This window comes from Pleurodeles waltl, unplaced genomic scaffold (assembly GCF_031143425.1).
Source record: "Pleurodeles waltl isolate 20211129_DDA unplaced genomic scaffold, aPleWal1.hap1.20221129 scaffold_91, whole genome shotgun sequence".
NCBI classification, from domain to species: Eukaryota; Metazoa; Chordata; class Amphibia; order Caudata; family Salamandridae; genus Pleurodeles; species Pleurodeles waltl.
In genome coordinates this window covers 252116-267445 of record NW_027150403.1, presented here as the reverse complement: position 1 = coordinate 267445, position 15330 = coordinate 252116, and the positions used below count along the sequence as shown (strand labels likewise).

General features: G+C 50.2%; 1 protein-coding gene and 6 non-coding genes across 7 annotated transcripts; all 7 read right to left on the bottom strand.

Annotated features, from left to right (window-relative positions):
- Positions 1-1329: 1329 nt before the first annotated feature.
- On the bottom strand, positions 1330-1402 carry TRNAV-AAC (transfer RNA valine (anticodon AAC)). The gene has a single exon. It is a non-coding gene; the product is annotated as a tRNA-Val (tRNA).
- A 1517-nt stretch (positions 1403-2919) lies between these two features.
- Positions 2920-2992, bottom strand: TRNAV-UAC (transfer RNA valine (anticodon UAC)). The gene has a single exon. It is a non-coding gene; the product is annotated as a tRNA-Val (tRNA).
- A 444-nt stretch (positions 2993-3436) lies between these two features.
- Positions 3437-3508, bottom strand: TRNAP-UGG (transfer RNA proline (anticodon UGG)). The gene has a single exon. It is a non-coding gene; the product is annotated as a tRNA-Pro (tRNA).
- Positions 3509-4918: 1410 nt separating this feature from the next.
- On the bottom strand, positions 4919-8545 carry LOC138281634 (zinc finger CCCH domain-containing protein 18-like). The gene is made up of 2 exons (XM_069219621.1): positions 7544-8545; positions 4919-5457 (listed from the first exon to the last, which is right to left on the bottom strand). Coding segments are annotated over exons 1-2 (924 nt in total). The 5' UTR covers positions 8466-8545; the 3' UTR covers positions 4919-5455.
- A 3468-nt stretch (positions 8546-12013) lies between these two features.
- TRNAV-UAC (transfer RNA valine (anticodon UAC)) lies at positions 12014-12086 on the bottom strand. Its single transcript has one exon. It is a non-coding gene; the product is annotated as a tRNA-Val (tRNA).
- Positions 12087-12530: 444 nt separating this feature from the next.
- Positions 12531-12602, bottom strand: TRNAP-UGG (transfer RNA proline (anticodon UGG)). Its single transcript has one exon. It is a non-coding gene; the product is annotated as a tRNA-Pro (tRNA).
- A 1335-nt stretch (positions 12603-13937) lies between these two features.
- TRNAV-AAC (transfer RNA valine (anticodon AAC)) lies at positions 13938-14010 on the bottom strand. Its single transcript has one exon. It is a non-coding gene; the product is annotated as a tRNA-Val (tRNA).
- Positions 14011-15330: the final 1320 nt, after the last annotated feature.

The window sequence follows — 15330 nt, the reverse complement described above, 5'->3', positions numbered from 1 at the left end:
GCAAAAGCCTTTCAAACATCTTCTGAAGTGTCTTTGTGAAAAAGCAGGGCCACTTGGAGACTCTCCTTCTAAGCGTGCCATAGCAATTGATGTTTTGTGCCAAGGGTTTTTTTTTTGCCTCTAGCAAGGCAAGAGGTAGTCAAGAAGCCCTATGCTAGCAAGCTGAACTGTGGCGCTGATGAGAAAAGCAGACCCTTTCTGGTAGTTGTACGCCTCCGCAGGACCTGGGCCCTTGCACCGTAGACTTCCAGACCAGAAGCACTGAAGGGCCTGCCATCTCTTGCGCCTGAGCCAGAGGAGCATGCCTCTTGTATTCAAGTACACTTGCTCGCTCAGTGCTCGATCAGGCGAGATTTATATGAGTGCCTCACAGGCCTGAAACACTCACCTGGGAGACGCGGGGTGGCTGAATTCCCAGAATGGCCTTCGATAGGAAAATCACCTCCTTTCCTCCCGACTCATTTCAGAATTGGGTGAAAATCGCAAGACAGTGTTCAGGGGTGCATGGGTACTGCCTACTCCCAGCTGCCTCTCTGTCTTCTTCATGTTAATTTCAAGTCACAAGGAGGGACCATTGCCATTCTGCTCCGCCCACCTAACCAGGAAACCCAGGTTGAGCTTGTCTGCCTGTTGTTGTTGCAGGGGCAGTGCCTTCTCTGCCCAAAAGTGGCAGGAGAGCCTCACTTCAAACGATGGAATCAACTGCTTAAGTAGAAACCAGCATGGTAGTTACAGTGATAAGGTGCAGCTCTAACAGAAGGCGTGACTGAGATGCCCCTTCCAGAAATACATGGAATGCTGATTGAGGGCCCAGCCGGAGGGTTGGTGGATTTCTTTTCATATGCTACAGCAGCTTGCAAAGATAGTGTTGTGGGGAGCTGGCTGTGCAAGCAGAGGAAGATTTAAGGGCAGAAAATAGACCTATCAGAAGTGCGATTTGAACCCACAACTACATGAGCAAACCAGGATGCTTAGCTTAACTGAAGATCAAGCTCTCTTGAGGCTGCCGCCTTAGACCACTCGGCCATCCTGACAGCTGAGTCTGTGTTTAGGTCTGACTCCTCAGTCTGCACTTGTCGATGCTGCCGCTTGCAATGTTCCTATCAAGGTGACAGGTTTAAAGGCCCCACAATATAACATGGCCAAGAAAAAAAAAAGTAAAAAACAGAATAAGAAACCAGGCACATGCACGACTACGCAAAGATGCAGATAACTTTTTACCGGCCTGCAATAGTAATACAAGTTTTACACAGGTCACAAGTTTTTAAAGGCCATGCCTGAGTGAGACTAAGCTTTTAGGGAGCAAACACAAAAGCGTACACTACCCATTGTTTCTGCCCGGTCTCGAACCGGGTACCTTTCGCGTGTTAGGCGAACGTGATAACCACTACACTACAGAAACAAGCAAGAGGGCTTGACTGAAGGAGCAAAATTCCCCTCATATGTTTGCCCGATTGCCTCTATACTTGATCAGCAGTTGCTCGCAAAGCGAGGAGTAAGTGTGAAAATTGCAGCGTTGTCAGCCAGCAAGCGTACACTCAGATGTACTGAAAAGTCACAGCTGCGGGTAGAGACAAATATCTGATGCCTAAATGCCTGAAACCAGAGCCTGTGAAAGCATCACACAGAGCACACTGAAAGCAAGCAGGAAGGAAGCCAAGGCATTGTGATCCTTTTTTTCTCCTGAGGCTAAAAATATTTTGCACAACAATGCTTTGAGTGGAATGAGGAATCTTCAAGCTTTGTGTATTTTGAGTAAAATTTGTGTGTTTTCTGCTAAAAAGGGTGTGTTGGGGATTTGGACCCGGACACCAACGAGCGAGGGCACAGAAGCACCACTGCTCAGACCCTGCTCCTAGGGTTGAGGGCAGAGAGTGGGCGAATACATCGCAAGGCAAGAAAATGCACATGGTTCTCTCTTCTGCAATATGACTAGAGTCATTTCCATGGTCGTCATCGAACATGACATAAAACGCCTCTATCCTTTAGACCTTTTGGCCCATAATTACAAGAGGATGACTGAGTGAGACGCTCTGCCAAATTTGGCAGCCTCGCACTCAGTCATTTTCAAAATGCAGGGAAGCGCCGTATTTAGTAGAATACAGCGCACCCCTGTGCTTCCCTCTGCGCCAGCTCTAAATTAGCTGCCGAGCGCCAACGCAGCCATCCTTGCGCCATGGTACAAGGATGGCTGCGTTGAGGGGGAAATTGTTTTTGTTCAGGAAGGCACACCTTCCTGCACAACAGAAATATTCAGTGGCGATATGTTCGTGCAGCACACATAGAAAGAGCAAAAATGAGGAGAAATGAAAACATTTCTGCTCGTTTCTCCACTATAACGACACCCATTGTATGGTGCTTGGATTTTGGCGCTGCCACAGATTTACAAAAACTCGTAAAACTGGAGCAGCATCAAAATGCTATGGTGTTGCAGTGGCCCACCCAGAGCAACGCCCATTGCACGCCCCTTCCAGGGAAAGGGCTGCGTGTGAAGGGGCCGTATTTACAAGGTGGTGTTAAGCCACAAAACGTGGTTGAACGGCGTCTTGTAAATACGGCACAGTACATAGTGCCACCGGGGCGTCACTAAAGATGATGTGCCGGTGGCGATAGGGCCTTGTAAGTCTGGCCCTTTCTTTGCTCAAGGTGTATGTTCTTGGTGAAGGTAGGAAAGCCATTTTCGCTCTCATACCTTCCTTCGCTGGCTTGACCACAGTAGGCCCAGGCTTCAATGGAAAGGTCAAAAAGGGAGCAACTGACTGCCGTAAGGTGTATCGTCTTCTCTTGGTGAGTTGAGACCGATGCCCTTGGAGCGTAGTACCTCACGATGGTGAGGGATAGACACAGCCTCTTTAATTTCAATTTACCTGTCAGGTGAGGTGGTAAATGCAAATAATGTGATAAAGCACAGCAACTTGCTGTTTCTGCCTGGCCTCGAACCAGGGACCTTTCGCGTGTAAGGCGAACGTGATAACCACTACACTACAGAAACAGACATGCCTGCTTACTTGCTTCATGTGGCTATGCATTGGACTGGAACCACTGCACTGGAAACAGACACACCTGCTTTCTTTATGTGGCTATGCTTTGGACTGGAATGCAAGGACTAAGGGACAATATTCATGACGCTCAAAGCTGAGCCTTTCTGACAGGATCTCTTCCTTTGGAAGAAAGGAACTGGGATCACTTTCATTCCAAGAGGTGATTTCAAAACCAGCCCTGCAATTACTTTGGAGAAGCACTGTGCATTTCATGTTCCAACGAGAAGTGCTGCTCCAACACAAAAAAGCAGTTAGAAAGAAATCCCGCACTCCTTCATCATGCCGAACTGCCTCGACACCAGTAGAAAGCATGCAATGCATTCCACCATGGCATCTTACAAGAGTGGAAAGCAGAAATACTCCTGTTTAAAAACAGATCGAACCTATGAAGGCACGGGCTCGTCCGGGATTTGAACCCGGGACCTCTCACACCCAAAGCGAGAATCATACCCCTAGACCAACGAGCCTGCTGCTGCAAAAGCCTTTCAAACATCTTCTGAAGTGTCTTTGTGAAAAAGCAGGGCCACTTGGAGACTCTCCTTCTAAGCGTGCCATAGCAATTGATGTTTTGTGCCAAGGGTTTTTTTTTTGCCTCTAGCAAGGCAAGAGGTAGTCAAGAAGCCCTATGCTAGCAAGCTGAACTGTGGCGCTGATGAGAAAAGCAGACCCTTTCTGGTAGTTGTACGCCTCCGCAGGACCTGGGCCCTTGCACCGTAGACTTCCAGACCAGAAGCACTGAAGGGCCTGCCATCTCTTGCGCCTGAGCCAGAGGAGCACGCCTTTTTTTTTTTTTTTTTTTTTTTTTTTAAGTTTCAAAAACCTTTATTAAGTGCTTTAAGTAGGCGATACATAGGTTTTTAAAGAGTGGTACCTCTTCCCTTAGGAAGGGCAGTCCAGTTCAACTTTGTTTCAAGTCACATTTTAACAACACAGTCAGTTTACATATGAAATAAGTAGTAAAGGGGGGTTTGGTTTCTTGGGGCAGTGTGGGGAGTTCAGTGGGAAGGAGGGGTTAGGGTTTACAGTTCTTCCTCCTTCTCACCCTCCTTGTTGTCCTTGTCTGTGTAGTCTCTCAGCAGGTTGAGTACCATTCGGCGGCACGCTTCCCTGCTCACCACCTCCCCGTTGGTCACCAGTCGGGTCCTGGCATACAAGAGGATGTCCTTTATGCAGCAGAGGATTCTCCAGCATCCTTGGATGGCCTCCACTGAGTGTGTCTTTGGAAACAGCCCATACAACACCGAGTGGTGAGTGATGTTTGGGTATGGGATGTGGGCTTCCATTTCTTGTTTTAAGGCTCCCCGCAGTCTCTGGGCAAAAGGGCAGGCCCAGAAAAGATGGTATGTAGTTTCCTCTGCAGGGCATCCCCTTGGGCATTCTCTGTGTGGGCACAGGCCCCTGCTGTGCATGAATGACCGGACTGGCAGTCCCCCTTTCACGGCCATCCATGCAATGTCTTTGTGTCTGTTGGTTAGGGATGGGGAGGATACATTTTCCCACACCCTTGTTGCTGTAGCAGGTGGCAGGTCGCTCACTGGTTCTGTGGTGTCCCTGGACCTGATTAGTCTGTGGATTGTCCTGGGCTTCCATAGGCTTGGTGTGACACAGTTCAGCCCAAATTCCACCACAAACTTCTCAATCTCCTTGTAGTACCAGGGGAGGTCCCAGTTGAACATTGTTGCATTCTCCCACTTATCCCATCCCAGTCTTCTCCATACTGGGAGCAGGAAGAAGCGGAAGACCCTGTAAGCTGAGTGGTCCTTGTTCTCGTTCATCAGGGTTATTCGGACGCAGCCACACACAAAGAAGGCTCTGAGGATTGTCGGGATGTCAGGGACTGCCTTCCCTCCCTTGCGATGCTCCTTGTGCATGACTGTCCTTTTCACCCTGTCCATCTTTGAGTGCCAAACAAAGTGGAAAACCATGCTGTTCACAGCCCGTGCTACGTTGGCCAGGAGTGGCCAGGCCTGTGTCACATACTGCAGCACGGGCAGTGCGTCGTTCCTGAGCACCAGAGCCTTTCCTTCAATGCTCAGGTGTCTCAAGCTCCAAAAGCCCAGTTTCTGCTTGACTTTGGCCAGGCGTTCGTTCCAGCTTTTCGCCGCCGCTCCTGGTCCCCCAAACCAGATACCGAGGATCTTTACCAGTCCTGCCTCAACGGGGAAAGGGAGAGGCTCGTTACATAGGTCCCAGCGGCCGAAAAGCTTTGCCTGTGATTTGTCCACGTTGATCTTTGCTCCTGATGCTTTGCCAAAGTCCTTGCATGCCTCCAGCAGGGACTGGACCGATTTCCCGTCCGTGCAGAAGAGGGTGACGTCGTCCATGTACAGCGAACACTTGACTTCTTTCTTTGCGTCTCCTGGTGTCGGGATCCCTCTGATGTTCGGGTTCTTCCTGATGTACTCCGCGAGTAGCTCTATAACCAAAACAAACAAAGAGGGCGAGAGCGGGCAGCCTTGTCTTACCCCAGACCTGATAGGAAAGGGGTCTGTTTTCCAACCATTTACCATGACTGAACTGAAAATGTCTGTATACATTATTCTAACATATTTGCAGAAGCGCTCCCCCAGCCCAAAACCCTGCAGTACCCTCTCCATGAACTCATGGGAGACGCGGTCGAAGGCCTTTTCCTGATCGAGACAGACCAGCGCAGCGTGGATATTCCGGTCTGTGATGTATTGGATCGTGTCCCTGATCAGTGCTAGGCTGTCCGCCACTCTGCGTCCTGGAACCCCACAGGTCTGGTCTGGGTGAACTAACTCTCCCATAGCGCTCTTGAGTCTATTCACCATTGTCTTTGCCAGGATCTTGTAGTCCACATTCAGGAGAGAGATGGGACGCCAGTTCTTGAGGTCACATCTCTCCCCCTTATGTTTATACAGGAGCGCGATCGTTCCTTCCCTTAATGTGTGGGGCATGACTCCCTCCTGCTCCATCTCCTCATACAGCTCCAGAAGGTCTGGTCCCACTAGGTCCCACAGTGAAGTGTAGAATTCAATTGGTAGACCATCACTGCCTGGTGTCTTTCCTGACTTGAAGGATTTAACTGCAATGTGCAGCTCCTCCAGAGTGAGGGGTGCGTTGAGGACTTCCCTTGCTGGTGTGGAAACCTTTCTCGGGATACCTGCCAAAAACCTTTCTGCCTGATCCCCATCTGACCTCTTCTCTGAGTAGACGTCCCCATAGAAATCTGTCACAGCCTTCCTAATGTCTTCCTTGGTGTCACACAAAATTCCCTCCCTGTTGCGCAGTTGAACCAGTGGGGTGTGCGCAGAGTGGACTTTCTTAAAGAAAAAGGAGTTGCATTTCTCCCCCTTTTCCAGGTTCTCCACCTTAGAACGGAAGATGATCCTCCTGGATTCCTCATGAAAGTGCTCGTTCAGCTCTTTCTTGACTGCCTCCAGAGGGTTCATGACGTCCCATCCCCGGAGTTGGAGGTCGTGCAGTTCTTGCAGCTGTTGCTGCAGTCTACTGAACTCCCTCTTCCTCCCCCTTGCTGCTTTCCTGCCCACGTTCTTAAAGAAATCCTGAATCCTGCCTTTCACCCATTCCCACCATTCCCCTATGGACTGGAAGGTGTCTTTCATGTCTTGCCACTCACTGTAAGTCCTCCTCAGCTCCTCCTGTACATCCTCTCTCCCCAGCAGAGAGCTATTCAGTTTCCAGGTGCCCGGACCTGTCAGGAACTTCCCTGTTAGTTCCCCCTGAAACCTGATAGCCCTGTGGTCAGAGAAATGCACTGTCACCATGGAGTGCTGCCTGATCCTCACTGATCTAGAGGTGAAAACAAAGTCTATCCTGGATCGCACAGATCCATCAGGGCGGCTCCAGGTGAAATTCCTGGCGTCCGCCCCCATGGATCCAATGACGTCCGTCAGGGAGGCTTCACCCACCATCTCCGCTAGGAGTTTCGCACCATCATCCATCCATCCTTCCTTAGCTCTGGTCCCACATCGACCACCACTCTCTAGTATACAGTTGAAATCCCCACCCATCATGATTGTTCTGGAGGTGACCAGCTGTGGTCTGAGGCGCTGGAACAGCTCCCGTCTCTCACCTACATCAGAAGGCGCATACACATTGATCAGTCTAACCGGTTCTCCTGCCCATGAGCCGTCAACGACAAGAGCCCTGCCGCCTTCCAGCTCGGTGACTGAGTCCACTGTGAAGCACCTCCCTCTGACTAAGGTAGCGACTCCTACAGACCTACTGCTGTTCCCCCCAGACCAAAAAGAAGGCCCAAATGCCCACTGCTGTTCTAGGTGGGTGTATGAAGCTGAAAAAGGGATGGAGCATTCCTGAATCATGTACACATCACATTCCTGGCTGGCAAGAAAGTTCAAGGTGCTAGCACATCTGCGCTTGTCTCTGATACTTCTCACATTTATGGAAAACAATGAAATAGCCATCTTAATTAGTGTTTAAGAGTTTAACTTAGGCTCAAATACTAACTATCAAGTCAGAGTAATTAGCTGTTATCACACAGTGACAAGTCTACTTACAGGGCTGGTCAGGCTCCTGGCGGGTCTCCGGCGCGGGGGCTGTTGTCTTGGCCACCGTTGCTTGGTGCTTCTCTGAGGCTGGCTTGCCCACGTGGCTGGTCTCTGGCTCTTCCTCCTCCATGGAGGCCTCTTCCTTCTCAGCTATTGCTGGCGATGGTGGTGGGGACGCTTCCATGACGCTGGCTAGCGCCCTCATCTCCTGCAGCACTCTGGTGACTTGCTCCAGTTGGTCATCTGGACCCTCATTCCCTGGTTGTTCTTCTTCTTCTGACTCCTCTGGATCGGAGTTGGGGTTGTGGTTGCTCAGGTGTTTCTTCCTGGTCTTCTTTGTTACTTGTGGGGGACTGTGCCTCCTTTTCCTGCGCTCCTGTTTTGTCCAGGGTTCTTCTTCCTGGTTCTCAGAGGCGAGTTGGGGAGCGTTGTCTGTTGGCATACTCTCAGGGATGGCAGGCATTCCTTCTTCTGTGCTCTGTGGCTCCAGGACTGGCGTGGAGCCTTGGTCAGGTTTGACTTGCTCCTGCCTGGGGCCTTTCCTCCTCCCAGTTTCCTTGGTCTTTCTGGGTGCTGGGACTGGAAGGCTGGCCACGGCAGCCTCCTCCTGTGCCTCTCTCCCAGGAGGTTTGGCCGCCTGGGCATAGGACTTGGCTCTTTGCGGGCAGTCTTTGAAACGGTGGCCCACGGCACCGCAGAGGTTGCAGGGGGCTTCCTCTTTGCATGCCCTGGCTGTGTGTCCTTCTCTTTTGCAGTTCTTGCACACTTGCACTGTGCAATCTTTAGCGGTGTGGCCCGGTTTACTACACTTGTTGCACAGTCTGGGCTGCCCGGGGTAGAAGAGGTAGCCCGAGTCGCGCCCTAGGGAGAAGCTTGAAGGAGGGTGATGGATTCCATCCGGGGCGGCCGGGTCCTCTTTCAGCTTCACCATGACTGTCCATTTACCATCCCATATTCCATCACTGTCCAGGTTGCGGGAGGGTTCTCTCGTCACTGTGCAGTGTCGGCGTAGGAAGGTGGTCAGGTCCTGGATGTTGACATGCGGGTTGTAGACGTGCACTGTCATCCTCTTCACCTCCAACACGAGTTGGCACTCCAGGTGGAAGTCGGCGAAGGGTTTCTCGTCCCGTCTTGACCAGCACATCTGCCAGTATCTCCTGCAGATTGATTCCGACATGAACGTCAGCAGGTAAGTGCCTTTGGGTGCATCTGACATTATGCACCAAATCTCAGCTGCTGTGAACCCCATCTTGGTCACCAGCAACTCTGTGAAAGTCTTTCTGCTCAGCTCTGGTGTGGAGCCATCCGATTCCACCTTCCTCTGCATCTTCACCGTGTTGTGGAACCAGGGGTTCAGCGGTCTGCTCATCCTGTCCTTGCTGTTGCGGCGTGCCTTGGGAAGGGTCCTTCAGGGAGCTGCAGCAGGTAGGTACTCCTCAGGCCTGCTCCTGGTGGCTGGCAGTGGTTCCCTTCAGGCAGGCAGGGAAGCTTGGCAGGCAGGGGTTCCCCTCAGCAGGCAGGCAGGCAGGCAGGCAGGCCTCAGTATCCAGGCAGCTCCAGCAGGCAAGGAAGGGTCTCCAGCAGGCAAGCAGCTCCAGCAGGCAGGTGAGAGTCCACAGCAGGCGGTTCCAGCAGGCAGGCAAAGTCCACAGCAGGCAGGTGAAGGTCCACAGCAGGCAGGCAGGTTTCAGCAGGCAGGTATCTTCAGCAGGATGCAGCTCCAGTAATAGCACTTAAAAGTGCCCTTGTGTGCATATAGCACCAGGTAGTTCTTTGGCAGAACAGTGACCTCTAGTGGACACTAAAGGTACTGCAGGCACGGGGTGATCGTGGTGTCTCCCCTGCCAGGTAACGAGCACGCCTCTTGTATTCAAGCACACTTGCTCGCTCAGTGCTCGATCAGGCGAGATTTATATGAGTGCCTCACAGGCCTGAAACACTCACCTGGGAGACGCGGGGTGGCTGAATTCCCAGAATGGCCTTCGATAGGAAAATCACCTCCTTTCCTCCCGACTCATTTCAGAATTGGGTGAAAATCGCAAGACAGTGTTCAGGGGTGCATGGGTACTGCCTACTCCCAGCTGCCTCTCTGTTTTCTTCATGTTAATTTCAAGTCACAAGGAGGGACCATTGCCATTCTGCTCCGCCCACCTAACCAGGAAACCCAGGTTGAGCTTGTCTGCCTGTTGTTGTTGCAGGGGCAGTGCCTTCTCTGCCCAAAAGTGGCAGGAGAGCCTCACTTCAAACGATGGAATCAACTGCTTAAGTAGAAACCAGCATGGTAGTTACAGTGATAAGGTGCAGCTCTAACAGAAGGCGTGACTGAGATGCCCCTTCCAGAAATACATGGAATGCTGATTGAGGGCCCAGCCGGAGGGTTGGTGGATTTCTTTTCATATGCTACAGCAGCTTGCAAAGATAGTGTTCTGGGGAGCTGGCTGTGCAAGCAGAGGAAGATTTAAGGGCAGAAAATAGACCTATCAGAAGTGCGATTTGAACCCACAACTACATGAGCAAACCAGGATGCTTAGCTTAACTGAAGATCAAGCTCTCTTGAGGCTGCCGCCTTAGACCACTCGGCCATCCTGACAGCTGAGTCTGTGTTTAGGTCTGACTCCTCAGTCTGCACTTGTCGATGCTGCCGCTTGCAATGTTCCTATCAAGGTGACAGGTTTAAAGGCCCCACAATATAACATGGCCAAGGAAAAAAAAAGTAAAAAACAGAATAAGAAACCAGGCACATGCACGACTACGCAAAGATGCAGATAACTTTTTACCGGCCTGCAATAGTAATACAAGTTTTACACAGGTCACAAGTTTTTAAAGGCCATCCCTGAGTGAGACTAAGCTTTTAGGGAGCAAACACAAAAGCAGACACTGCCCATTGTTTCTGCCCGGTCTCGAACCGGGGACCTTTCACGTGTTAGGCGAACGTAATAACCACTACACTACAGAAACAAGCATGAGGGCTTGACTGAAGGAGCAAAATTCCCCTCATATGTTTGCCCGATTGCCTCTATACTTGATCAGCAGTTGCTCGCAAAGCGAGGAGTAAGTGTGAAAATTGCAGCGTTGTCAGCCAGCAAGCGTACACTCAGATGTACTGAAAAGTCACAGCTGCGGGTAGAGACAAATATCTGATGCCTAAATGCCTGAAACCAGAGCCTGTGAAAGCATCACACAGAGCACACTGAAAGCAAGCAGGAAGGAAGCCAAGGCATGGTGATCCTTTTTTTCTCCTGAGGCTAAAAATATTTTGCACAACAATGCTTTGAGTGGAATGAGGAATCTTCAAGCTTTGTGTATTTTGAGTAAAATTTGTGTGTTTTCTGCTAAAAAGGGTGTGTTGGGGATTTGGACCCGGACACCAACGAGCGAGGGCACAGAAGCACCACTGCTCAGACCCTGCTCCTAGGGTTGAGGGCAGAGAGTGGGCGAATACATCGCAAGGCAAGAAAATGCACATGGTTCTCTCTTCTGCAATATGACTAGAGTCATTTCCATGGTCGTCATCGAACATGACATAAAACGCCTCTATCCTTTAGACCTTTTGGCCCATAATTACAAGAGGATGACTGAGTGAGACGCTCTGCCAAATTTGGCAGCCTCGCACTCAGTCATTTTCAAAATGCAGGGAAGCGCCGTATTTAGTAGAATACAGCGCACCCCTGTGCTTCCCTCTGCGCCAGCTCTAAATTAGCTGCCGAGCGCCAACGCAGCCATCCTTGCGCCATGGTACAAGGATGGCAGCGTGGAGGGGGAAATTGTTTTTGTTCAGGAAGGCACACCTTCCTGCACAACAGAAATCTTCAGTGGCGATATGTTCGTGCAGCACACATAGAAAGAGCAAAAATGAGGAGAAATGAAAACATTTCTGCTCGTTTCTCCACTATAACGACACCCATTGTATGGCGCTTGGATTTTGGCGCTGCCACAGATTTACAAAAACTCGTAAAACTGGAGCAGCATCAAAATGCTATGGTGTTGCAGTGGCCCACCCAGAGCAACGCCCATTGCATGCCCCTTCCAGGGAAAGGGCTGCGTGTGAACGGGCCGTATTTACAAGGTGGTGTTAAGCCACAAAACGTGGTTGAACGGCGTCTTGTAAATACGGCACAGTACATAGTGCCACCGGGGCGTCACTAAAGATGATGTGCCGGTGGCGATAGGGCCTTGTAAGTCTGGCCCTTTCTTTGCTCAAGGTGTATGTTCTTGGTGAAGGTAGGAAAGCCATTTTCGCTCTCATACCTTCCTTCCTTGGCTGGCTTGACCACAGTAGGCCCAGGCTTCAATGGAAAGGTCAAAAAGGGAGCAACTGACTGCCGTAAGGTGTATCGTCTTCTCTTGGTGAGTTGAGACCGATGCCCTTGGAGCGTAGTACCTCACGATGGTGAGGGATAGACACAGCCTCTTTAATTTCAATTTACCTGTCAGGTGAGGTGGTAAATGCAAATAATGTGATAAAGCACAGCAACTTGCTGTTTCTGCCTGGCCTCGAACCAGGGACCTTTCGCGTGTAAGGCGAACATGATAACCACTACACTACAGAAACATACATGCCTGCTTACTTGCTTCATGTGGCTATGCATTGGACTGGAACCACTGCACTGGAAACAGACACACCTGCTTTCTTTATGTGGCTATGCTTTGGACTGGAATGCAAGGACTAAGGGACAATATTCATGACGCTCAAAGCTGAGCCTTTCTGACAGGATCTCTTCCTTTGGAAGAAAGGAACTGGGATCACTTTCATTCCAAGAGGTGATTTCAAAACCAGCCCTGCAATTACTTTGGAGAAGCACTGTGCATTTCATGTTCCAACGAGAAGTGCTGCTCCAACACAAAAAAGCAGTTAGAAAGAAATCCCGCACTCCTTCATCATGCCGAACTGCCTCGACACCAGTAGAAAGCATGCAATGCATTCCACCATGGCATCTTACAAGAGTGGAAAGCAGAAATACTCCTGTTTAAAAACAGATCGAACCTATGAAGGCACGGGCTCGTCCGGGATTTGAACCCGGGACCTCTCACACCCAAAGCGAGAATCATACCCCTAGACCAACGAGCCTGCTGCTGCAAAAGCCTTTCAAACATCTTCTGAAGTGTCTTTGTGAAAAAGCAGGGCCACTTGGAGACTCTCCTTCTAAGCGTGCCATAGCAATTGATGTTTTGTGCCAAGGGTTTTTTTTTTGCCTCTAGCAAGGCAAGAGGTAGTCAAGAAGCCCTGTGCTAGCAAGCTGAACTGTGGCGCTGATGAGAAAAGCAGACCCTTTCTGGTAGTTGTACGCCTCCGCAGGACCTGGGCCCTTGCACCGTAGACTTCCAGACCAGAAGCACTGAAGGGCCTGCCATCTCTTGCGCCTGAGCCAGAGGAGCATGCCTCTTGTATTCAAGCACACTTGCTCGCTCAGGGCTCGATCAGGCGAGATTTATATGAGTGCCTCACAGGCCTGAAACACTCACCTGGGAGACGCGGGGTGGCTGAATTCCCAGAATGGCCTTCGATAGGAAAATCACCTCCTTTCCTCCCGACTCATTTCAGAATTGGGTGAAAATCGCAAGACAGTGTTCAGGGGTGCATGGGTACTGCCTACTCCCAGCTGCCTCTCTGTCTTCTTCATGTTAATTTCAAGTCACAAGGAGGGACCATTGCCATTCTGCTCCGCCCACCTAACCAGGAAACCCAGGTTGAGCTTGTCTGCCTGTTGTTGTTGCAGGGGCAGTGCCTTCTCTGCCCAAAAGTGGCAGGAGAGCCTCACTTCAAACGATGGAATCAACTGCTTAAGTAGAAACCAGCATGGTAGTTACAGTGATAAGGTGCAGCTCTAACAGAAGACGTGACTGAGATGCCCCTTCCAGAAATACATGGAATGCTGATTGAGGGCCCAGCCGGAGGGTTGGTGGATTTCTTTTCATATGCAACAGCAGCTTGCAAAGATAGTGTTGTTGGGAGCTGGCTGTGCAAGCAGAGGAAGATTTAAGGGCAGAAAATAGACCTATCAGAAGTGCGATTTGAACCCACAACTACATGAGCAAACCAGGATGCTTAGCTTAACTGAAGATCAAGCTCTCTTGAGGCTGCCGCCTTAGACCACTCGGCCATCCTGACAGCTGAGTCTGTGTTTAGGTCTGACTCCTCAGTCTGCACTTGTCGATGCTGCCGCTTGCAATGTTCCTATCAAGGTGACAGGTTTAAAGGCCCCACAATATAACATGGCCAAGGAAAAAAAAAGTAAAAAACAGAATAAGAAACCAGGCACATGCACGACTACGCAAGATGCAGATAACTTTTTACCGGCCTGCAATAGTAATACAAGTTTTACACAGGTCACAAGTTTTTAAAGGCCATCCCTGAGTGAGACTAAGCTTTTAGGGAGCAAACACAAAAGCAGACACTGCCCATTGTTTCTGCCCGGTCTCGAACCGGGGACCTTTCGCGTGTTAGGCAAACGTGATAACCACTACACTACAGAAACAAGCATGAGGGCTTGACTGAAGGAGCAAAATTCCCCTCATATGTTTGCCCGATTGCCTCTATACTTGATCAGCAGTTGCTCGCAAAGCGAGGAGTAAGTGTGAAAATTGCAGCGTTGTCAGCCAGCAAGCGTACACTCAGATGTACTGAAAAGTCACAGCTGCGGGTAGAGACAAATATCTGATGCCTAAATGCCTGAAACCAGAGCCTGTGAAAGCATCACACAGAGCACACTGAAAGCAAGCAGGAAGGAAGCCAAGGCATTGTGATCCTTTTTTTCTCCTGAGGCTAAAAATATTTTGCACAACAATGCTTTGAGTGGAATGAGGAATCTTCAAGCTTTGTGTATTTTGAGTAAAATTTGTGTGTTTTCTGCTAAAAAGGGTGTGTTGGGGATTTGGACCCGGACACCAACGAGCGAGGGCACAGAAGCACCACTGCTCAGACCCTGCTCCTAGGGTTGAGGGCAGAGAGTGGGCGAATACATCGCAAGGCAAGAAAATGCACATGGTTCTCTCTTCTGCAATATGACTAGAGTCATTTCCATGGTCGTCATCGAACATGACATAAAACGCCTCTATCCTTTAGACCTTTTGGCCCATAATTACAAGAGGATGACTGAGTGAGACGCTCTGCCAAATTTGGCAGCCTCGCACTCAGTCATTTTCAAAATGCAGGGAAGCGCCGTATTTAGTAGAATACAGCGCACCCCTGTGCTTCCCTCTGCGCCAGCTCTAAATTAGCTGCCGAGCGCCAACGCAGCCATCCTTGCGCCATGGTACAAGGATGGCTGCGTTGAGGGGGAAATTGTTTTTGTTCAGGAAGGCACACCTTCCTGCACAACAGAAATCTTCAGTGGCGATATGTTCGTGCAGCACACATAGAAAGAGCAAAAATGAGGAGAAATGAAAACATTTCTGCTCGTTTCTCCACTATAACGACACCCATTGTATGGCGCTTGGATTTTGGCGCTGCCACAGATTTACAAAAACTCGTAAAACTGGAGCAGCATCAAAATGCTATGGTGTTGCAGTGGCCCACCCAGAGCAACGCCCATTGCACGCCCCTTCCAGGGAAAGGGCTGCGTGTGAAGGGGCCGTATTTACAAGGTGGTGTTAAGCCACAAAACGTGGTTGAACGGCGTCTTGTAAATACGGCACAGTACATAGTGCCACCGGGGCGTCACTAAAGATGATGTGCCGGTGGCGATAGGGCCTTGTAAGTCTGGCCCTTTCTTTGCTCAAGGTGTATGTTCTTGGTGAAGGTAGGAAAGCCATTTTCGCTCTCATACCTTCCTTCGCTGGCTTGACCACAGTAGGCC

Coding starts and splice junctions, on each gene's coding strand:
- LOC138281634 (XM_069219621.1), bottom strand. CDS start 8,465: ATGGTGAAGCTGAAAGAGGACCCGGCCGCCCCGGATGGAATCCATCAC.